At 38.2% G+C, this 25,244-nt stretch overlaps 1 protein-coding gene across 1 annotated transcript in view; it reads right to left on the bottom strand.

The window, feature by feature from the left end:
* VWA8 (von Willebrand factor A domain containing 8) overlaps positions 1 to 25,244 on the bottom strand; it is a 191,819-nt gene that overhangs the window by 9,514 nt on the left and 157,061 nt on the right. Inside the window, exons 38-42 of the mRNA XM_021286771.2 lie at positions 17,545 to 17,653; positions 16,456 to 16,612; positions 13,271 to 13,379; positions 7,538 to 7,663; positions 5,531 to 5,689 (exon numbers count right to left, since the gene is read on the bottom strand). Of these exons, the coding sequence (XP_021142446.2) occupies positions 5,531 to 5,689; positions 7,538 to 7,663; positions 13,271 to 13,379; positions 16,456 to 16,612; positions 17,545 to 17,653 (660 nt within the window). The remainder of the gene's footprint in view (positions 1 to 5,530; positions 5,690 to 7,537; positions 7,664 to 13,270; positions 13,380 to 16,455; positions 16,613 to 17,544; positions 17,654 to 25,244) is intronic.

The raw sequence follows: 25,244 nt of genomic DNA, 5'->3' as shown, positions 1-25,244 counted from the left end.
CTTTGTCTTCTGCAGCTGCCATGCCAAAAGGTTTAATTTCTGATGGCACCTTCTGAAAGAAGATGCATGCTGAATGTAAACAGCAGTGTGAATTGGACAGGCCTCTGCTGGAGGGCTAGATCTTTATAAATCCATCTCTTCTTTGGACAACACTGAAAATGATATTTTTCTGAATTTATTTCAAACCTTTTGTTTATTATTTAAAAGAAACTATTCTGCCAAGCATGTGAAACATGTCTTCTTTTCCTGAATTAACAGTGCTGCCTCCGTAGTAAATTCTACAAATGGGGAATACTGAAGTGAGCATATAAAATCTGCAACATCCCTTTAATATAGCCATAAATAACAATTCAGGCTTTTCCTAACAGTTGCATAACATGCCATTTATTGAACCACTTACAATTTTTAAAGGCTACCTAAAATTGCTGTTGGATAATTTACTGGACACACCTCCTAAATCTGCCATCATGTGTGCAAATGATGGTAATTAGGGATGATATAAAACCATATGGTTTGTGTGACAGATGGAATACTACCTCAGATAAAACAAAGAACAAACTGCCCTTCTGTACATTTTCAAATAACTGGCACATAAAATGAGATGTACAAGAGATGTAAGAACTTTAATCCTGCAAAATAATTGCTTGTTATAACATACATGTAAGTGATGCATCCACACATTTAAGGGGGTCAAGGGACATTTGTAAGAACACATTTAACTTCCATTATTAGTATGAAACTGAGAATGTGGCTTCTATTATCTCAGCCAATCCCACTCTTTTCTTTAATAAAGCACTTCGGAAGAAGCGTGGACGAGATGACATTGGAGGACGGCTTTGAAAATATGGCTTTTAATTTAAATGGATTTCCCAACTGTGGGATGAGCCTCCCAGTTCCCCCTTGACAAGCAATGATTCACTGCCTGCACTTATGGGACATGGAAGCAGGCAGGTTGTCCTACGCAAAGCACAAAAAACTGACAAATACCTGCTGGCACTTGTCTGGCTTTTTATGAAGGATAATTTTGTTACATGCTTGGAACACTCACATACCCAATACTTAGCTCTTCTGTATAAGGAGGCGTTCTCTAAGTGTTCACTACTTTCATTCAGTGTTGTAACGACCAATCAGACAATCAACACCATCAGTGATACCAAGGGGTACCACACATGGGGAAAGGTGAGCTGGTAGGATGAAACAACCGAGGAAAAATCCATCTCATTCATTCACAACCCCATTCAGCAGAGAACCAAACCAAGCACCAGCAGAATAGGGATCTTGAACCAAGAACCTGTTTCCAAAGTTTGCACTGCACTTAGACAGCAGAAGGGAACCTCACTATGTAAACCCCCTTTGAAAGGTTTGCGCAACAAGCCTGATGGTCCCTCAGGTTCAACACATGTTGTACAAGAAACCTCTCAAATTCGCAGCTCATGTCGTTGTGACCCTGGCAGATGGGGCTACAAGAGGAACGAATAACAGCACGCATTGCTAAAAGCCAAAAAAGTCTAATTTTATAAAACTGCTCTTGGAAGGCAAGAAGAAGATAAGGAAGAAAAAGAAAAAAGTGATAACTTGCAGATTTCTCATTGCACACAACACAGTTGTGTGTTCTTTTCTCTATTTTTCATAAGGTTCCTCTTTCAGACATGAGAAATGCATGCTATTTTTGCAGACATACCCAAACTTCAGCTTTGTCCTGATAAAAATCAGCAGCAGCTTGCAAAATGTCCATGTATTAGAGACTGGAGTCACCGATATTTTAAAATAATCACTGTCTTGCTTACTCTTTGAAGACATAATTACACTCACTAGAAAATGAGGAACCAGCACATGTTCTGGTTATCGGTTGAATTCATGCAGGTGTAGCAACTGCCATACCAGATTACACACACACACAAAATAATCTGTATTTTTGAGCTGGAGATTTCAGAAATGCTGTTTATTTTTATCAAAGGAGTGATTTAAAGAGTCCATCAGCACACGCACAGAAGATCGAAGATCTCTCATATGAGAGGACTGTGAAATGTCAGTTAAAAAGAGAAACTGTAGCCTAATCATTGGATCATGTTAAGAATATGGTTCTAACACGACTAGTTAATAAATGCCTCCTTTTGGGGGATAAATGTGCTTGTTTTGGGGGATGACTTCAGTGGCCAGTGAAACACAAGACCACACCTTGTTTGCTATCCTAGTCATCTCTGGTCTACTCTTGTAAATATTATGCTTAGAGCGAATCAAATTCCAATGAGACAGCACAGAGAGATGTGGAAGAAGAAGAAAACAACTTTTCTTCCCTTGGGCAAAAGCAGCTCTGAAGTTGACAGAGTTCACACTGGCTCTGACCAGCATTGAACCAAGGGGCTGTTACTGGCCCCCCAAAGTTCTCTATCCAGTGGAAGAAGCCCTTAAATGGAGGAGAGTTATCCTAGAGGTGATTGAAGTTGAACAGGTGAAGAAGCTGATGACAACTTCTTTTCCTTGGTATGTCACTAAAGTTTCTAGCATCTTCCACACCACTGTTTTTTTAAGTATAACACCAGCCTTACAGCTCTCTTGACTCAGATTGTAAGGATAACATTACTACTCCAGCCTTACTATCATCAAAGAGCAGCAATTTTCACATCTAATACCTGCACATAGTTTTTGTGTGTTTTTATAAACGGCAAGTGGTTGTTAGAGAGGCATGTTTACTGTCACAACTAACTGCATTTTGAGCTATTTGCCTGGCCAAATACACAGTTTCACCTATGCATGTGGCAAAACACTGGCCAATAGCTACTAGTGCCAAGCAAAATGTAATAATCTATATTAGACAGAAAGGGAGATGAAAGGTAATGAAACAGATTTTCAAAATCCCAGAACTGAAGACAGTACTTTAAGATCTTACTAATTCTGCATAGTGGGCTGTCTGTCTGTCTGTCTTCTTCTACAAGTTATTCCTTCACCATGCACCTGAGGGTCAGTCTGGGCCCTCAGCTATAGACCTGCACTGGAAATAAGGACAGCTGGTTATCTACCACTGCACTACATCTTTTTTTCAGTGTCGTCACCTTCTAAGCCACTGTCCTCTGCCGTGTAAATGTAAAATAATTGATTGTTCATAACGAAAGCAGAATGGCTGTAGTAGAACAGAATGAACAACTGTCCCTGGGTCACTATTTCCATTTTACTCACGATCTTATCAGATCTTTGATTGTAACTCCTGCAAACCGAGCAGTTCTTGCCCACTTAGCCACTTCTTGTACGGGGACACTTCCACGCCCTTTGTCACCCTCTCTTCTTTTTCAGCTCTGCAATAACTTAAGTGAGATGGGGGACAAAAGCTGCACACATTACGCCTGATGTGAATGCACTGTGGATGTTTACAGCAACATATTGATGCTTTCTGCTTTATTCTCTGTTCTTTTGCTGATAGTTTCTAACATTCAATTAGGTTTTTTGACAGCTGGTGGGCACTGAGTGTTCAAAGAACCATACAACATAATTACAAGATTTATTTCTAGAGCACTAATATATAGCTGAGAGTGAACACTAACAGATAGCGCGGACCTCCTCAAAATCAGGATTATTTTCTTCCATCTGCAGCACTTGACATTTAATAGCACTGAACACCATCTGCCATTTTATTTCCCAGTCATTGTTTACGGCCAAGTCCTCCAACTACTTGCAGCTGGATCTTCCTTTTTGCTTTCCCAAATAACTTCATACAACCATGAACTTTTGTCACCTCACTCTCCATCCCCTTTTACAGATCACTTATGCATATACAGAATAACATAACAACATGGACTTTGGCGCAAATCCTAACGCAGTTCCACCAGTGACCTTCCTTCACTTCTTTGTTCTAAAAAATGACCCCTTAGTCTGTTTTCTGTATTTTAAGCAGTAGTTCATTCATCTGAAGGCTTTTCCTTACTACCCCCAAAGTAGTATCATTTCTTCATGAGCCTCTGGTAAGGGACTTTGTCAAATTCTTTTGGCTAAAGAAACTCTATCAAGCAACCTTGCTTGTCACATACATACAGACTCTTCAGAATGTGTTACTCCCTTCACAAAAACATGTTGACTATACCCAAATATATCATATTTATCCTTGTGTCCACTACCTCTATTTCATCTTCCTTTACGGATGATCCTGCATTTGGCCATACTAATATGTGAGCTGCTCAGATATGCCCGATTTACCAAGCTACATAAACTGTGTTGTGTAATTACACATTGCCCTGTTAATTGCCCTGTTAATACCTGTCATCAACTTCTCTGTCATCAGTGAGCAGGAGATACATGAGCAGCTGAACCAATATACTGCCCACTTCCCATGATTTTCTTAACTGCAGTTGAGTTCCCACATCGCTTCTCAGGGCCAAGATCTAAGCTTATGGTCACAGCATTTTGTCCAACATGAATACAAACAGACTCTCTGTCTGGCCTATTTTCATGACATTCGCAGGATTTAGTGTCTTTGAGAACAAAACCACTGTCTCAAGTCTGTTTGAAATCAGGCAACATACTGTGTATGAGCGTGTGTAAAGGGGACAAAGGATGACTGCCAGCAAGTATGGTAGCACGCACCTGGTTTCCTCAGGAAGTGGGGTATAAACATAATGCCTGTCTTCTTTTATAGCCTTTTCCCTGTGAAATGGAAGTCTGAATGATTATACTTCGGAAGACATGCCACAAGTGCCTGCCTCCACACGGCCTGTTTTTGTACAGGAGATTCTGTAGAAGAACAGAAACTTGTAGGATTGTGCTGCCATAGGAACAATGTGAAGTAGACCTTGCTGAATTGATCTGGACTAAGTTTTCTATTAATTTTCTTTAGGAGATTTTACATTTTGTTCAGACGTGTTTTAGATCTTATGTTTGAGACGTTCTTCAGTAAATGCGTTGGACATCTTTATTCTTCCTTTAAACACTGAGTTTGTCAAGAATTAAGTCGAGACTGGCTATTCCTGTTTTTTTTAAGGTTATAGAAACATACCCTAGACCTTGTTTAGGGTATAAAATTTATTTACATTTCCTTTTCAGGCTACTCTTAAATAACATTTGGAACTTAATATCTTTCAGTACAAGAAAGTTATTTTTTTCCTTTCAGGTAACTAAAAGAGAACACAAGTAATGGACAAAGAAGTTTGGTCTTCTCCCATGACAAAGTACTACTGTCTGTACTCTGGGCAGAGGGAATGGTTGGGCATCTTTGCATGCCCTGAAGCTCGTGTTTATTTGTGTTCTGTAGGCTTAAGCATTTCAAAGAAACAAACAAACAGAAAAATACAGAAAAATGCAGCATATTTCACTAAATCAAAACCTTGAAAGTCTTAGACTGAATTCTTCCCTGCTGAAGTGTGCAATGTTTCTTATCCACTCACTAGTATTATTTTTCAGGTTGCTAGAAACAGATTAATGTCTTTATTTCCTTGCGGGAATGAATAATGTTCTTTGGCTAGACTGACTGCTGAAGCATTTTTTCCACTACTCCACACAGCCTTTGCAATAACCACAGAGCTCATAGCCCAGCTGTAATTACCTTGAATTTGTGCTCATAATTCTCAAAAGCTTCCATGACCATGCAGACAGCTTCCATGGAGCGCTCCAGGCGTCCGTCCACCCCGTTGAAGCGGTACATGCTGCCCGAAACATCCACCACCAGGCGCAGGCGCTTCGGTTTCTGCTGGGGGCTCCCAGGCTGACAAAGAAACACAGCAGAAAAAAACCCCAAAACAATCGAAAGGAGAAAGCTAAATATCAGCAAGGATAAAACATCTCGGAAAGAGAACACAATGCACTTTGCGAAGCAAGAAAGTTTTATCCGGTACAGATTATTTTTTACAAAAGAATGAAAATATTTTCAATTCTTTTCTAACTGTTTCAGACCAGTTACTTAAGAGACACCTTGCTTCATTTTTTCCTCTCATCTTCAATGACTGGAAACAAAATAACTTGAAAAATTCCATGCATGATCATCAGGAAAATACTTTTTCTGTCTCAGTTTTGCTTCTCAACATTTTATTTCAGCAAAAAGACTCGAATTTGCTCTTTCTGCCAAGGCTCATAATGGGAATGCTTTCCCTTGGCTTACAATACTAACAGGGACCCGTGTATGACTGTAAAAACTTGTCTGCTAAGGTTAATCACATTCCAAAAATGTTTGAAATCTTGTTCTGATTAACTACTCATTTCTTCCTCATTCTGATGCTGAAATCATTATTTTTTCCTGAAAACAATCCCCATCTGTTTTAACGATTTTTGGCACAGTACTTTCAAGGGAGGTGTTTTATTTAGTGTGCAATGGGATGAATCTGGATTCATGTAGAAGGCTTCTAAAGATGATCTGGCAAAAACCACGTCACATTAAAACCAAATAACTAAAATGTTTCTTTTACCTGTACTTGGTTACAAGCACTTGTGTGCTTTATTCTTTAAATTACACTCTTAATAGACCGTGGCATCCCTGTTCTCCCAAATACAAAGGGAGAGAGAGGGCCCATTAAATTCTACATTTATTTTGGTTTTTTATTCAAAACCTAAAGTTTTTTTTTTTTTCCTCTAACTGAGCTATTTTTAAAAAGCCTTAAAACAGATACATTGAGCAAATACATTTTGAAAAAATGGAGCAATGAAGATCTAATAACTTTTACTGATCTTTCACAAGCGCGGTGCCAAGTTCCATAAAGTGTTCAAAGGAACAGACGTCAGGACCAAATAGCATAAAAATATAATACCAGGGATTCATCAGATGTGGGCAGCTGATGTGCAGAAAGATGTTGCACTCAGCTATTTTTAAAAAATTCTCAGTGTAGTTAAACGCTGCAATCTGTCAATAAGTATTACTGTTAAATATTATGGACTAGCCCCACCAGTTTTGGCCAGGTTTTGTTGGTCTGATTCAAGTGGTTTCTCTGTTGCTGATTCACACAGGCCTAAACATCATGTCTGCTAAGCACTGGCTGAACTCACCCATAGGGCCACGCAACTTTATCATATTTTAATGGCTTTTCCTCACACTTTTTTCCATTATAACTTTTATTCTTGTAAATCCAAATATCTGTGGAAGTTGAAATTCTTCGCATATCATAGAATAAGGAAAAAACATTTATAAAACACCATATATATATATATTTTTTTTAATTCTGAGGGTATCAGGGTATTTATTCTCAAAGATGAAATTAAGTTACTAAGAAAGTATTTTCCTTTTTCTTAGACAAACAAACAAAATGTTTTGTGCTAATTGCTTTCAGCTCAATAAAATATAAAATAAGAATATAAAATCCATTGCACTGGCTTGAAACAAAGGACTGTCTAGATCAGCATCCTCTCTCTGAGTGGCAAATAGTAAATACATGTGTAGGACTATAAGAAGTGAAGCAAACCTTCCATCTTGTGGTTGCCTCTTTCTCTGAGACTTCCCAAGATTCTGCAGAGTCTCTCATCCTGTAACTCACTGAAACTCCACTTATATTTGTACAGCCACTATGAAAACAGCAAACTGGTTAAGCGCTTCCCTACCTTTCCCTGCTACTTGCTGGATACTTACCTGTGGCTCAAGTTCTCCCCGTCGTTTATATATGGCTTTTTCTCCTGTCAGCCCATCAATGATTTTGGCATCATCTAGTTCTCCAACGGCTTGGTGTCTCAGCCATTGTCTCTCCTTACCCTTGGCCTACAACAGAACGGATGCTTTAATTCACTCACTGATGTGTGTTAGACAATTTAGGAGCTACCAAACATGACATATGCATGAATTTTCTTTGTAATGACGTGATAGTTTTGTCATGAGTCAAAGGAATCCAAACACATTTTCACAGCTGTCCTGCTCTTTTCCTCTGAAAAGAAAAATTAACACTGACAAAGAACATGTTCCTTCTGTAATTTTGTCTTAAGTTGTTTCATATATGGGAGTTTAACTGTGGGCTGCAGAAATGTTCAACTTTTTTCTTGCAATTATGCTGGAAATCTGTGTAACAAACCTGTGCATTAATAAGATACAACCAGAGGGGTGTGCATAGCTGACCATTTGTTATGAGTTCTCCAATCAGGCAGTGCAAAGAAAAAACAATCAGTGACTTAAAGGTAAAACTAAGCATTATTCACTTTAGGTAACGGCAAATGGTTTCTTTTAACATAATATTCATAACAAGCTGTATTTTTATTTTAAAATTAAAACCTCGAAAATTGCGATACTCAAGAGACAGTCCACTGAATATTTATTTTATCTTCTTTGAGAGAACACAGGTTACCTACAACCTGTCTTGATGAACATGCAACACAATTCAGGAATGCAAATATTCATGGAGCTCCTTTACACAGAAGCAAGGACTTAAGACTGAAGGCTCAAGCGTTTTAGTACTATAAACAACATATTTAAGAACGTTTTCAATGGATGGCTTTATCACGGTTTATAATATGCAAGGTCCATCCAAATACAGCAAAGTCTGCATATATGGGTTTCATGGTTTATTTCATTTCTGCTTAAATCCTCAGGTTGAAGTTGCTTATCCTATTAGCAAGTCCAGCAAGGAAAGAAGATTTAAAACTTATATATGTATAACGCATTTGCACTCTCAGCAAATTGCTGGTCAGCAGCTGGAGGGAAATCAAATACCCAGCAGGACACAAACTGCCTTAAACTCTGTTTCTCAGGACTGAAAATCAGTTGCTCTCTGATGAGCAGGAAGTGTTAGACTGCAAATCCCCAATAAACTGCAGACCCAGGATTTGAGAGGACAAATCTGCATAATTCTGTATAGTCTGAGCAGTCAGATGATGGCTTCTTAAGGCTCAGAGAATCTTTGCTTTGGTCAAAATCGGTAAGTTTTACTTTTTGAAGGGTATGGAAGAAGTAGTTCTGGACACCTGACTATTACCTACTATTACCTACTCAAAGCTAATGGACTAATTACTTATGAAAATGATGGGCAGAAAGAATACAAAGCTGTGACAAACACATTTTTTTTCAGTTAGGTCATGTCAAAAGCTTTACAGATGCTTCCTGTTAGGAGGCAAAAACAAGTCCAACACATGGAAACCTCAGCCTTCAAGTAAATCACAGAAAGTTAAAGCAGAAACCATTTCCTACGTTGTGAATTCGGTCAGTTGTTCTCTCTGATACATCTCTGCAGTGCTACAGTCAACCGAGCTTTAACCCACTTTGGTAGTGGGACACCCATGAGTTTGTTTGTACCATTGACCACTAGTTTCCACTATCAGGAAATATTCTTGGGATGAAATTTGAAGTCCCTTCTCCCATGGGCTCATCAATTCCTTCATTGCTTGAAGAGCTGTTTAACATCACAAAAAGATACCTGCAAATTCCAGGTGACCTCTATGTGCTCCACCAAAACACACTGTAGTTTTGCTGCTGTGAAAAACACAGTAGGATAATCCAGGGCAAATTTCTATAAATACTGGAACAGAGGTAGATCCTTAATACTCCCTTTGAGCTGTTGTTTTGTCAAATTTGTGTCATTTGCTTCCTTTCGGTAGGCAGGAGGGACAAACAATAGAAGATTATAAAGTTTGAGCAAATTCTCAACCAGTTTTACTACTATTTTTCCTGTCAATGCTTTAGCTTTGTGGCTATTTGCTGTTGAGGGAATAGCAGTGTGAGAAGAAAATTGCTTTTAACTATGGACATAGCTAAAAAACATTTCATATGTTTCGAAGCTTAGGCAACAAAAGCCAGTATTTGAGCTGAAATTTGCAACACTCTCTCCTAAAACAGGAAAGAATGCTGACAAAAATCTGACCTAGTGTCTTTTCAAAACAATACAAAAAACATTTAGACTGCTTAGCATCTGCCTCTTCCATGCAGAATTCCTAAGAATTTATTTCCTTTTACAAAACCTGAAAAAAGTCCCCATAAGGACACGTGTTATATAATGCACATATATGTTACAGAAAAGCCTCAAGGCATTTTCAATATATGACTTTCACGAGCTTAGAAGCCATTGAAGTTTAAAAGCATTAACAATTTTAAGAGAAAAACAGAACTATTCCATATATATCTTGCTTTGATATTTTACTAGAAAAGGTATACAACCCATTACTACTGCAATATACTGCAACCATATTGATAAAAAAAAAGTATATACAATCATTGTGTTGCTTTTGAAATTAGAAAAATGTGCTAGATATTGTATCCTATCAGCATAGCAATGGCTGATCACAATACAACACCGCAGTAATTCTTTTCACTGACAGAAAGAACTGCAAAAAATTACAAAATTAATTAAAAAAAATGCAAAATACAACTGTGATGTCTGTAAATATCACAGAAAAAGTTGTGTATGTGAAGTGATCTCATCTAAATATGTAACTAGTAATGGTATAGCATGGTATTAAATACTGCCAGCTGTGGTCTGCATTTGCTTCTGGGAAAACATTACGCATCTGTTCTCTGAGCTGACAGAATCAGAAAATTGTTACTGACGGGGCACAGGGTTTTTTGCATTGTCAGCTCTCTGAGCCATGTTTATTATATTTCATTTTTGCAGCTATGACCAGACAGTTCCCACATGGTCTGAAACAGACAGAGCCCCAGGTGACTCAGGCTCAGGTTTGTCCAATTTAAACATTGGTGCCTAAATGATGCTCAGAAGCTACAGGGATACTTGCCCTAGATTCCTGCTGTAATAATCAATAAAAAGAGAGGTACTTTCTGGAAGGCAAGTCATCAAGCATCCAAGAAGGCCCTTCTGAGTGACTGACTGACCACTAGCTTTTGAATCTGCAGTTCAGAACGTTATCCAGTTATTCAGGGTCTGGCCAGCATTAGGAGAGAGAAGAAAGCTCATCACTGACGAGATTTCCTGGGCTTCTGGCTTTGCTGCTTCTACAGAAGATAAACAACAACTCATAATGTTGTGTTACTGTTGTTCAAAGAGCTGACAGAAACCCATGAGTTATACAAAGTAAAATGAACGATGAAATTACGTTCTCAGGCCATATTTCTGTATGATTTTCAAGATCAGCCTATTCCAAACATCTCTTTCTGCTGCTACTAATTTTTGTGAGCCATCAACCACGGGATCTGAACCCCAGGCTCCCGATTCTTGGGATGTAAAAGTTGATAAAAGGAATATATTTTTTAAAACCCCACAAATCTAACAATAAAAAGACATATATGGGAAATAAAATCCAAGTTAAATAAACATGGACAATATATTTCTATTATGTGAATGCACAGCGTACGAAACAAAGCAAACTCGAACATTTTTAAAAAGCCAAAAGTGTTCTTTACTTAGAAGGTAATTTGGGATTTTCACAGTGTTAAAAACACACCGACATCTGAGCGGCAAAGTTTACTGCAACTGACCGTGCCACTGACTTGCTATTTTAGAAATGAAGAATGTCTGACTGATAACAGAAAGAAAACAGTTTTAGCTCAGAACCCATCATTTACGTATCACAGTATCACAGTATCACAGTATGTTTGGGATTGGAAGGGACCTCAAAAGATCATCTAGTCCAATCCCCCTGCTGGAGCAGGACTATCCAGAAAAATGGGAGAGACACAGTCCTTCATCAGGGTTGAATGACTTATCATCCTGAAGAATTCAAATATTTTTTTTTCTCAAAAAGACAGCATGAAACATGCTTGGACTCAGCTTCCCAATTAACAGCAAGCATTCTGCAAGCAAGCAACTCCTGTTATCATTTATCTTCATTTTCCTAGTGCGTCGTCTAATAAAATACCTACCAAAATTTGTATAAATATTTATAAAGTTAAAAATTTGCTTTCAATATTGCTCTTATTCTAGGAGCTAGCTTTTCCAAATACAGTGAGTTTGTTTTTTTCATCATCAAGTACATTTACTTTCTCTGTGGTCAGCTGTTATAGAATTTGCCAGGTAGTCGGCAAAGACTCGAAAAATACCGAGGTTTATAAGACTTTGCCTTGATATTAAAATGACCTTTTCAACAATGCAACAGGATATGTCTCCTTATTGTAAAATACGTTATATTTTGGTGATGATTAATGCGATCCCTTAATCTAAGAATTTTGGCTCCAAAGAACAGATAAAGCACTTAAAAAAATACTTTAAACTAAAGACTCATTTATTCACTTCACACCTAGAATGTGCTTCTAATGGCACGTCGACTAGAAACATGGTAAAAAAAAGCACCTAGATATAAATGATGTAGCAAAAATGGAGATTTATATCTAAAATTTTTCAATCGACACCTGTCCTTACAAGCCAAAAGCCTATGTCCTGAACTGAAACACATATTAGGTGCATGAATCACCTAATCATGATCATCTTAAATGCTCATTACATGAGAAGCTCTCTGAATGGATACATTTGTAATACACCTGGCTGACAGTTCTCTGTGTGTGTATGTGATTATCGTAGCATTGTTGTAGTCACAATGGCTTAAAGATATAAATAAGGCAAAGAAAAATGTTACGTTTCTTACTTGCAATACCAGAGGATTGGATTTTTTGACCCAGGAGGAGTCTGTTGATCATACAAAGCAATTTCTTTCTACTTTTCAGTTTTATTGCTGAAGGAAGGAGACAGATTAGACAGAGCACAGTGACTGACCAAGGTATTTGTATACCACTGCTTGGCAGCCTTCAACAGAAATATTTTTAATCAGAGGTATCTTATAAGGAGTACAATTAATTTTCCTTTAATTTTCATTGAAGATTAGCAGATTGCTCCTAGAAAAATGGCACTTTTTATTTATTTACCCCATATATGAACACTAGTTTTAATAAATTATGGAACAACCACAGGACCAACAACTAGAAGAAATGCAAACTGATGGTTTTGGTCAGCTTCCACTTAGATTTGGGATACACGTATTTTTATTAGCAAGAGTTAAAAACAAATCTGAGAAATAATTGTGTTTTCCGCTCCATAAAAGGCTTTGAGCTGGAGTGAATGTTCCTTTTAACTTCTACAGTATTTGCACTTCTAAGTTGAAAAAGTCCTTTGGACAAGAGTTAAGACAAAGCCTGTGATCTTCACACTGCCACATATTCTTCTAATAATGTGTAGTATTTTCTTTCCTGAATAAGTAATATCTGTAAACTGTGGTATGGGAATATGGTAACGTGTAGAGATGAGCACTGGCATCCACTTAAAAGCTGCCTTTGAAATAGTCATATGAGACTGTTTTTCTTGACCATGATTAGAACCTGAATCTGCTTTTAGCCCTCAAGTGTATGATGGTCAGATGCTAACAGGAAATCAGCAGGATAGAATTTGGGGCCTAATGTAATGAGCTCACCACATTCCTTTATCAGTGAATCTACTGTTACCTGCAGATTGTCTAAGATGATGCGGAGTGACTGAACTTGACGTCGGACTGCTCCAGAGAACCTTTCGTAAGTTGATGCATCATATTCACTCATCTGAATCTCCTTCAATCTAAAGCAAAGAACAAGGAGCTAAGAACAGTTTAGGAAACAAGCATATCATCAATTCATGCTTATAGATTACATGTTTATTTACGTGATAACAGGGAAATTCAGACTGTAATAACCACACACAAGAGACAAAGATGTGGCAGTCACTTTTGTGAATTTTTGACAAGGCAGGTGATCACTGATGTCTACAGAGATTGCATCACATTAAAACTTATTAAAGTTACTAATCCTTTGTCTCTCTCCTAATCTGCTTTAATGTTTGGGAAGTAAATCAGATGTTCTGAAAACTGTGATCAAATTCTGAAGGTTTTATTGGCTCAGGTGTTATCTGTACATAAAAGGATCATGAATGTCTATTCATTACTTCACCGCCGGAGTATTTTAAACACATCACAATTCATGCTTTAACACAAAGGTTAAGTAAAGACAACCTATAAAATCTGTCCTTGAAGACCTATAACTAGTAACTCTGTCTAAAATACCTATCTCCGTATGTCATAAAATGACGAAACCTCGAAACAAAGATGTTTAAAATGAACATTAACAAAAATCTGTTTCCCCACAAAAAAAGAGTCGTCACTGAACACTATCTTGTCCAGAGGCCTAACAGAGAGTGCAACACCTGCACCATAAAAACAGATATGTGCTTTTCCTATAAATTGAGATGTGCCCACTTAAAATTCTGTGTCATTCTTCTCAACACTTTAGGTCAGCAAATACTCTCAAACTGGTGAAACTCACCATTGGAATGTAATTACAGAGGTCTACTGGTGAAGAACAAGCTGGGGGACAGGTGGATATGCTGGATATTCCATGACCCGGCACCGTGTCGCAAGACAGCAGTTGTGTATATGGCCACCCCATCATCCAGCACGTGGCTGGGTTCAGTCTGAGCTAAAACACGTTGGCCTGCCTGTGCACAGCTCATTTCAAACAAGCACTTTGTAACAGTATAACCTCACTCACACTGGTTTTTAAATGAGCTGTAAACGTTCAGTAAAGTATGTATGGGTGAGTTACATTTCCAATGATGAGTTTTTTAATACCATCACAACTTACTTGCCTGGAACATACACTATGCATAAGAATTGCTGTGCAGACTAGCCTTTAATGATAATATTAAAATCAAAAATCAAATCTTTGTTGTCTTTAGTACGACTCTGTTCTATTTTGAATTTTGCACTGACATAGACATTATAGCCAACTACTACTCATTAGAGGCAGAAAAAGATCATTTTCCATGCTGTACACTTCATTTCATGGATCCTGCCAAGGGAGTTCAGTATCTTCACATCAAGGAAGAAAACACTTTGTTTCAAACAAAAAAACCTGGTTTACTTTATTGGACTCTACATGAATCCACAGTGAAAGCTGGTTCAGAATACTGCATCTATGCAAGAGCGGTTGCTAAACTCATTATAGTGAAACAGGGCAATTTAAAATGTTTTCCAGTAGAAGCACTACCTCGCCAGGAAAACAATCAATAGCTTTCATATTAAAATTCTCCCTTCCAGACAATCACATAAAAACAAAGCACTGAAATCTGCAGTCCCCTTCATTTTTTTCTTTAGCTTAAGGACTCCAACCTCCCTATTCTTAACTTTTATCTGTTAGTTCCCACAGCTATCTAAGAGGTACAGAATAATAATCCCAGTCAAATGTGGCTTCAGAATAGGCTACATTCACAGCTGGTACATGCCAGCTGAGGGGTTTTAGCAGGACATAATTGTTACCTCATGTACAGATACTCAGATTTTACAGGACGCAGATGCACTGTTTCCACAACACGTACAGGTATCCAGGAACTTCCCCTAGCATGAATTTTGTAAATGACCATACAGGCAGGTAGGAACTCATTAAAGCATGCCATGTGTGTATATGTGCATATGCACAAAAAAATATATGGTATCCAAGACAATAAATATCAATTGTTTCTATTATGAAGCAATTCATAACCGATTTTGAAGAATGAGGATGAAAAATGGGTTAAAAATAGTCCTCCCCACTTGCCCCCAGGAAAAAAGACACAACAAACTCTGCCTCCCCCCTGAAAACAAAGCCTTAAGTGACTATTTTTAATTTAAATTCCTACATGTTGTTTGTGTAAATGAAATCACTATTAAAACGCATTGACATGATCTACACATTTTCCCTGTCATTATTAATCACCGATGCTCTAATAGCAATATTAAATGCCACAAATCATTTAATAACAAAACAGGATTAGAAAATAAACCTGACCGGAACGAAACAGATAAATTGCTGTTTTTAAATACAGTGATTCATGTACAGTGTGTGCTCTATGCTTAACAGCATTATTATTTATATATCAGTTGAAGCAAATGGCAATTTCACCTGCTCCTCATAGCATCCTGATTTATGCCCTAATGAGAATCACTTTGTTAATAGCAACAAAATGTGAGCTGATTAAGATGTTTCTAAATTTATTTGCTCTGATATTTTAATCTATGTCTAGTACGCCCAACTTTCAGACAGATACTCACATTGCAATATAACCTGGGCTAAAACATAAAACTCACTTGGTATGACTGTCAATACACTTCTATTTTAATGCAAAGCACCAGAGTTTGACTTCAGATTCCTTCAGAGAAATCTGAATCTCTGCACACAGTCCAGGAAATAGATTAGTAACCATGCTGGGAAGATCTGTGGTTTATGTAGAAGTCTCTGCTGAGCTCTAATAGTTCAAATCATCTCACTATTTGACTACAGGTCTTTCAAACAAAAGCAATTTGCTAGTAATGGCCCATTTTGAAAGATGCTTGTTACATAATTAATTCCCAACAATTAATTCCCAATCTGGATTAATCATAATTCAAAGAAATTTTCATATGGTAGATCCCTTTTTAAAAAAGATAAATATTCACATCACTCTCCTTATTCACCTAGTTCAGTTTTACTCCACCAAATCACATAGTCATTTTAACAGTGTGGGTTAATTCAATAGAACAATCTATATGTCTTGCCCAAAACCAGTTAAACATATGCTGGTAAGCTCTGTTAAACGATTAAATTATTCTGGGCAATGGAACTGAAAATAAAGACGTTCACATTACCTCTGTTTAAAGGCCTTTTCACCCATCTCTCGAGCAGCTCTCTTAACCTCCTCAGGAACCGCATCCTTTTCAGCTTGAGATATTTGGTAAACCTTGTGGCCAGCATCCAGTCGATATGGCCCACCTTTGCCACCTAACCCAGCAGTGTCTCTCCCACCTAACATGATTGATATAAAACATAATTAAGAATACGCGTTCAATAATGTAGAAGAATGCATTTTCTTTAAAGCTTCTGTTGTCATATCCAGTTTTTCCAAAAATAAGACCTACCCCGAAAATAAGCCCTAGCATGATTTTTCAGGATTTTTGAGGATGCTTGAAAAAGTAAGCCCTAATCCAAAAATAAGCCCTAGTTACAGTTCATTAAAAAAGTAAATTTAAATAGTGTCCAGGCAGCTATACATGTAAAAAAGTAATAAGTTTTGGAGAAAAAATTAATATAACATTTTTGGGGAAACAGGATATCTACAAATGTTCCAAAAAATTGCCAACAGCTCCCAGTAGAAATATTTATTGCCAAAGATTTTCCAACCCAAACTTCTATCACAGTTAAGGAGAACTCCAATGGAATATTCATGTTTGTAGTCCCTTGAGACTGGATTCATGATGGTTTCCACCTTGTACAAAGGGCACTATAGATCATACAAGCCTTGTACATGTCCTCAATGCTCCTTGTCCTTAAAGCCATTCATTCAGACTCTTGTCTTCTCCCTAGAATTTGTTGGCTTACACTGTTCCCAAACCACTTTCTCCAGTGATCACTATCATGCCCTTTTACAATTTGGTGTGCCTCTTGCCTACACTACCAAATTTCTGCAGCTACAGAGGCATCTAAGAGAATGGCAAATGACTCAGCCTAGTTTCTCTGGCTGCAGTCTTCTGGATCTCTACATGGTCAATGAAAAGAAACAAATTGTATTTCAGTTTAAATTAGACAATGCATATACTTATTCTCACTGGCAATAAAGCGACCCTATATTAAGTAAAACAACTCTAGTGGCCTTGTATAAATCCTTCTTTGAGTGGCACAGTGTTTCCCTTAGACATCATTCTATAATGCATTAAATAAAAAAAAAAAAGAAGACAGACCTGTTCCACCAGCCCAAGTATTTCCACCAACATGTGGCATGTTGTCTGGATCCACTTTTCCATGTTTGGGGGAACTGACATCCAAACCACTGTCCCTCTGAATGGTTATCTGTAAAATATAGAGCTGTAAATCTCTCTTATACCAAGGAAAACTGCTCTAACAACTTAATAATAACATACGGGTCTGATGAAGAGCAGTAGGACTAGCATTAATTCAATGCATTAAATGCAAAATCCCACCTGATGAAGACAACAGGACAAAGCAGAGTAAAACAGGGCTCCTAAGTGGCACGTTAAACCCAGGCCAGATCTAAGACTACTGTCCCATCTGAAACACTCGCTGCTCTGGTGAACCTGCTTTGGCAGATGGGTTGGACTCGATGATCTACAGAGGTCCCTTCCAACCCCAACCATTCTGTGATTTCTGTGATTCAGGCCTTATCCACACCGGAAAGTTGCTTACTGATAATCACCAATTTAACTCAAAATCCCCCTGTAGACAGGATCATCTGCAGTTTGAATGTTTCTTGTATTATTGGCTGCATATCAATTTACAAACTTCACGCATACCCAACTTCAGTTCCATATTTGTTATTGATGTGCAAATCGATCTTCCTTTCATGAGCATGAACTAAAGAAACAACGTGCTCTTCCCTGAGACTCATCACAGAATCACACAGAATCACAGAATGTCAGGGATTGGAAGGGACCTCAAGAGATCATCTAGTCTAATCCCCCTGCCAGAGCAGGAACACCCAGATGAGGTTACACAGGAAGGTGTCCAGGCGGGTTTTGAATGTCTCCAGAGAAGGAGACTCCACAACCCCCCTGGGCAGCCTGTTCCACTGCTCTGTTACCCTTACTGAAAAGAAGTTTCTTCTCAAATTTAAGTGGAACCTCTTGTGTTTCAATTTGAACCCATTACCCCTTGTCCTATCATTGGCTGTCACCGAGAAGAGCCTGGCTCCATCCTTGTGACACTCACCCTTTATATATTTATAAACATTAATAAGGTCACCCCTCAGTCTCCTCCAAGCTAAAGAGACCCAGCTCCCTCAGCCTTTCCTCATAAGGGAGGTGCTCCACTCCCTTAATCATCTTTGTTGCCCTGCACTGGACTCTCTCCAGCAGTTCCCTGTCCTTCTGGAACTGAGGGGCCCAGAACTGGACACAATATTCCAGATGTGGTCTCACCAGGGCAGAGTAGAGGGGAAGGAGAACCTCTCTGGACCTACTAATCACCCCCCTTCTAATACACCCCAGGATGCCATTGGCCTTCCTTGCCACAAGGGCACAGTGCTGGCCCATGGTCATCCTGTTGTCAGTTACGTAATTAGTAAATGGCTAATTTAAAATACACGCTCACGTAATCCATAACTTTCATGCCGTGACCGCAGAAGCCTACAGGGGTGAGTTTTCTACGCCCCCGTGCTGACGGCACTTTCCCCATCAATTCACTCAACAGCTGTCAGATGGTCAGGGCTGAGTCACTTGAGGCTGGGGCTGGATTTAAGCGAGTGACTTGAAGGTAAAAATACTCCTTCCCATTACAAACTCTGAGTCATATAGCGAATCAATGATTCACGTGTAAACTGTCCTTCAGCTACTAATTTTCTATAATTGAATGCCACTTTTTTTCTTAAATGAATCTTAATGACAGAGAAGTAAAATCGATGTTTTAACCTCTACAAATTTACTTCTTTCTAATCTAACATAATACATTTAATTCTCCGATGAATTTATGCGCCCCAATAACTACAATTTATTGCCTTCTCAGAAGTTCGCTGGCATTATCAGGGTTTTCACTGAGACTGTAGAGCAGTTTAATCCTTGAATTAACTGTCTTGCAGACTTAACTCCATGCTTACATGAATTCCATACAGGCTTTTGAACTGAAAATGTGCTCTAACTACGGTGTCTTGGCAGCTATTCAAAACATCATTTGCTTTCTCTTTATGGAATTTATATAAATTCAAAAAGGTACAAAACATCCTCTGTGAATCATGTCATTAGTGTAAAATCAAGATCTAATCTGATAAATTACATTAATTAAACATTTGTATAGGAAGGAAGAGACTTAACCACAACAGCATGTTACACTTCAGTTTATATACTTTTTTTGGTGTAAGAGATTTCCGCCAAAATAAACAGTTCTTTTTTGCATAACTGGTAGATTTCAAAACTATCAGAATCACAGGTCAACAAAAATTGCTGAGTTTAGTTTAAAATAAAACCATAAAACCAAAACAGTAGTGTCAGCCTCATGAATCAAAACAAAATATTATTCTGTAAAGAGAAACAATAAAAAGAATGAAAATTTTTCACTTGTTCATCCTTCTGAGTTCTTAATAGAAAAATACTCAAAATTCTGCAAAAGGAAGCTCTAGGAGGCAAACAAAACCATAATCAGTGACTCAAATACCGTGTTCTATTTTTGTTGAGTTTTTCCATTCAAAAAATTCACTAAATATTTTGAAATACAACTATTGTTTCGATTTTGAGTGAAAAGTACTGTAGACAAAAGAGCTTTGTTGCTCACATGTATTTCTCACACATAACAAGTTGTCTGCAACTTATTTTATGTAGGCCTCCTCCTAGGGAACCTGTCACGTTATGGCGGTGGGTGGGGAAGCGGCTGACAGGCCGCACCCAGACGGTGGTGGCCAATGGCTCCTTTTCAAACAGGCAACTTGTCATAAGTGGGGTCCCCCAGGGACTGATATTGGGCCCAAGGCTGTTTAACATCTTCTTAAGTAATCTGGATGATGGGATGAAGTGTACCCTGATGAAGTTTGCTGGTGACACTAAACTGAGTGGGGAAGTGGACACTTTGGAATGGAGAGCCGCCCTGCAGGATGACCTGCACAGGCTGGAAGAGTGGGCTAACGAGAACCTCATGAAGTTCAACAAGTACAAGTGTAAGGTCTTGCACATGGGAAAACACAGTCCAGGAGTGCAGCACAGGCTGGGATCCACCCATCTGTGGAGCAGCTCTGTGGAAAGGGACCTGGGGGTCCTGGTGGACAACCAGCTCAATCGGAGTGAACAGTGTGCTGCTGTGGCAAAGAAAGCCAACAGGATGCTGGGCTGCGTCAGCAAGGGCATCACCAGAAGATATAAAGAAGTCATTATCCTGCTCTGCTCAACGCTTGTCAGGCCACATCTGGAATACTGTGTTCAGTTTTGATCTCCACTGTACCAAAGAGATGTGGACAGGCTGGAGAGAATCCAGAGAAGGGTGACAAAGATAATCAAAGGACTGGGAAGCTGCCGTATGAGGAAAGGCTGAGAAAACTGGACTTATTCAGCCTTGAGAAAAGCAGGCTTAGGGGAGACCTCATCACCATGTTCCAGTATTTAAAGGGTGGCTACAAAGACGGAGACTCCCTTTTTACAAGGAGACACATGGAAAAGACAAGGGGTAATGGGTACAAGTTACTCCTGGGGAGATTCTGATTGGATGCAAGAGACAAATTCTTCACAATGAGAACAACCAGCCATTGCAATAATCTCCCCAGGGAAGTGGTGGATTTCCCAACACTGGACACTTTTAAGATTCAGGTGGACACGGCCATCTTCTCTAGACCATGCTTTTGCCAACAAAGCTTGGACCAGATGATCCTTGAGGTTCCTTCCAACCTGGTATTCTATGACTCTATGAATATTTCTAGTACCTATGCACTAGACAAGTTTCTAGTATACAACTATTTTACAATACTGGTGATCTGATTAAAGCAGGTATTCGTAACTTAGGAACACCACATGGTTAACAGAAAATCTTTTATGTTACTAATATAAAGATTCGTGACTTTTTGTTCTTAAAAGGACAGCAGAACATCCAACATCTGATTTCTATCACAACTTTGAAAAAAAATTGCATGGAAGAAAAAAAAAAAGAGACAAATGGTACGATCTACTGTAGCTTAAAAACGTGACCTCCTTACTATTTTTTACATATAGTTAATAAGTAACTAGGTAAAATAATTGTTAATTTACGGATACTAGAATGGAACACCACCAGCAGATGTGTAAATGTCAGGCCAGAAAATGCAATGGTTTCATTTATTTACTTGTTTCTTAGGTGACATTTATGCACACAGAAGGTAGCAAAATTTTTCTACATCTGAATACTTTAACAACCCATTTTTATTAGCTCTGGTTTGCTGGTGTAATTGCTTTTTAAATCTACCACAGGCTAGAAACTGTGTTAAATTAGCACACTGTAGAGCCCTGGATGTACTTCCTGGTTCTTCTTTGAGCTCTTAGGTAATTTCACTAGTGACTCCTTGGAGACAGGGATGGGGAGGAGAAAAGCCTGTTAAGTCACTAATGTACATTCAAGGCATTTTACAACGAACAACTTCTCTCTGCTCTGAAGGCGCCTCTATAAAGTTAAAGTTAGACTAGCAAATATCTAGATTAGAATTGAAGATATATTTTAGGAAGAAGTCAACAGTAAATCACTGAGGCTGGATGTGAAATCAGGAGAATGATGAGGAATAAAATGGAAGAGAAAACCTTTTGGACAATGATACTTCTTCAGCATGACAGATATAAAGAGATGGAGGAGCCACAGGTAAGTCACCCCTCTGAGGGCTGGAGGAATTCTTGATGTTAGAAACTGTTGAAAGGTAGATTTAAGGGGGAAGATTCAAAATTGGATGTATTATGAACCTGGCAAACTGAAAGACAGTCAGTGGAAAAAAATCTAGTTTATCTGGAGTGAGAAGGAAGACAATAATGACAAATACTGAAAGTAAACAAAAAGCTCAAACAAATCTAAGAAATCCACAGTAAGTTTTCCAAGTTTGTCCAACTGGAATTTCTAAACCTATTGAGATTTATCTTACTATTGTGATGGCTATTTTCCAAATATATAAATAATTTGCTTTCTCAAAAGCTGATCTGCCCCCTCCTGAATACTTTCCTCTTGAATCTATATCAGGACTTGTATCAACTGTTTCTTTCAGCAAGAGTTTTGACTAAGCATCTCTTCCTGAGAGAAATCTGTGCTCTTTCTAGCTATACATGCACTGAAAGGCGCTATTCATTAGTGCATTACTGTGAAGATTCCATACTGCCTTGTGTGCATGTCACAGCTCTGTAAAACAACAGATGAATTCAGTCTAGTAGCCCTGAGTTTCAGCTATGAGGTATGGGACAGAGTAGAATAGCCAGAAAAATGGTGAAATTTTCCTTCTGAGACTTCCTTTTGATTTCCAAAACACTCATGGCACACATATGTCAGTTGTGCATTACGTAAACCTGTTTATACATATTGGTGATTCATGATCAGAGCACGAAAGCCCTTTTCCACTGCCTGTTAGGGAAGGTTCTCACCACACAAGAAGCGCATCTGCCATCCTCTGCTGGGATCCATGTGATTCTTATTTTATTCTCTATAAAGTCCAAATTCACATTAATCATCAGTGATCTTAGTCCCTGGTTTACATTCTGTTCTTTTCTTTGACTGTATTATTATATGTTCTCAGGCACTTACACCAATGGGTGGAGGATCTGCAGGTCTTCCGAAGTCAATGAAGCAAGCAAACAAGAATTTTGTACCAGAAGAATATGAAGACTGCAGGTCAGAAAGATGCTAAAGGACTATGTTTGTCTGAAGAGGCAATGGTATGAACAAAGTGCTTGAGAGAAAAGGAAACCAACAAACGATAGACTTGTTAATGCTTTGACTTGATTTTCTGGTCTTGCCTCTTATAGAATCCCAGAATGGTTGGGGTTGGAAGGCACCTCTGGAGGTCATCTAGTTCAACCCCCAACAGATCCATTCACTCCATACAGCAAAGGCAGCCAGGCAGGAACAGAACTAAACACTCATTTTATGGTCAGTGAAAGATGCTGGTCTCTGAAAAACTTGCTCTATGGCATATGAATGGACATCAAGACTGTTTTACATTACTACAATTATATATTTTTTTTCTGACAACACTGGGATTCTAAGAGGCAACTGAATAAGGGAAACCAATACAAACACATGCAGTTTGGAAACTAAACGATCTTATCATCTTTCATATAGTAATGTAAAGAAGATAAAGAGGCTCAGAGAAGCCAGTTACATGATTCAATGCACTCAACAACACAATGAAACCAGGTGTTTCACGTCTGTGTCATATTTATGCCAAACAGCTACTAAATGCATATCAACAGGGGCCACTCTGAAGATAAGTCAAAGGCTGGTAGTTTTGTCTGGACTTCAGCTGCTCAGGAAAACTGTGGTAAGGAAACATCAAATTGTGCAGTAACCAAATCTTAACCACTTTTGGAAGGGAATCTAGAAACACATTCATGCCACTTAAGTCGTTGCAGGATGGAATTCTATTGAATTCTGACATTAAATAATCTAATTTAATAAAAATAACCCCTAGAGAGTAAGGAGGCATTGGCATACATTATATTTTGATACTTTTATCATTCCTCAGTAAAATTGTTGAAAAATGTGAATTACATGAATATAAACCCACTACAAGTACTCTAAAGTTAAAATATTGATGTTTTCTTGATTGTCATGTTTTCTTTATTAGCACTGTGGATAAAGATTGGGTGTGTATCAGATCATCATTGCAGGAAAAGAAGTGAAAACATCTTAGACTTTTATCCTACAGGTGATTTGGGAGATGTCAACTTCTTCATCAGAATCAGTGAAAAATCTTTTATCACAACCACGCTCTGTTACATAGTAAGACTGACTTTGGCTGTAACAAAACATGACTATTCTCCAGCTGAAAAAGGCATCAAATGATCCATCTCACAGTGGCACAAAGGATTAAGAAATATATTCCAGTGAATGCATTTGAGCAATGCGCAAAAGACTGATTTTTCCCTGAAACAAAATCTTTGTTTTCTCTTATCCCCATCCTCTTGCCCAACGTTAAAACCTCGGTATTACCCCAGGCTGCATTTAACAGGTCACAAATATTAAGACATCCTTTCCTCCAACACATTCTTTATCAGCAGCATGAGTATACACATTATTTTCTCAAAGAGTATATAAAAATTCCACATCAGGCAAATGAAAGGCTAATTTGCCTGTTCCATGGTGGTTTTACATTCTGTTACAAACCTGATTCTACCAAAGACAGAAAGAAAACATTTTATAATCTATTTACGCAAACTAGTAAAAGGAAATTAGGCCAAAAAAAAAATCTAATGGTTTCTTTCACTTTTACTTGTACTGTATTATGTACTGTTTTCTATGTACTAAAAATTAATAGCACAACTACTAACCACATCGACAGCACAAAATTGAGCCAACAACTCATTTTTCCACAGAAAGGAATATTCAGTATTAGGTAAGACAATAATAATGTATGAAATTCTTGTTTCTTCTATCGTATCCTGAAATGAAAAAACATTAGTCGCACTGCAGTATAAAACATTTGATAAGTCTTCTTCATTCATTTGGCTTCATTTTGATTTTCCATCTTGGCTGTGAAACTTTGCAAGAATTGGAAATGAACTAATGAAGCTTCATGTATTATCTGACTCCTGCGAACATTTCCCTCTGAAAGTAGCTTTTCAAATTCATACAGGCATGAAATTTCTGTCTCAAATAGCAAAACTAATCAAAGCTTCACAGCTTTCACAGGATTCTAGAAAAGTGAATTTGAGTGGGGAGAGAGGTGGAGATTTGGAGAGAAACACATAAAAATGGGTATCTGGCTCGCAAATGAAGTTTTTAT

The sequence above is a fragment of the Columba livia genome, chromosome 1 (genome assembly GCF_036013475.1).
Source record: "Columba livia isolate bColLiv1 breed racing homer chromosome 1, bColLiv1.pat.W.v2, whole genome shotgun sequence".
NCBI classification, from domain to species: domain Eukaryota; kingdom Metazoa; phylum Chordata; class Aves; order Columbiformes; family Columbidae; genus Columba; species Columba livia.
The sequence above is the reverse complement of the archived record's forward strand: the minus strand, read 5'-3'. Positions and strand labels throughout refer to the sequence as shown.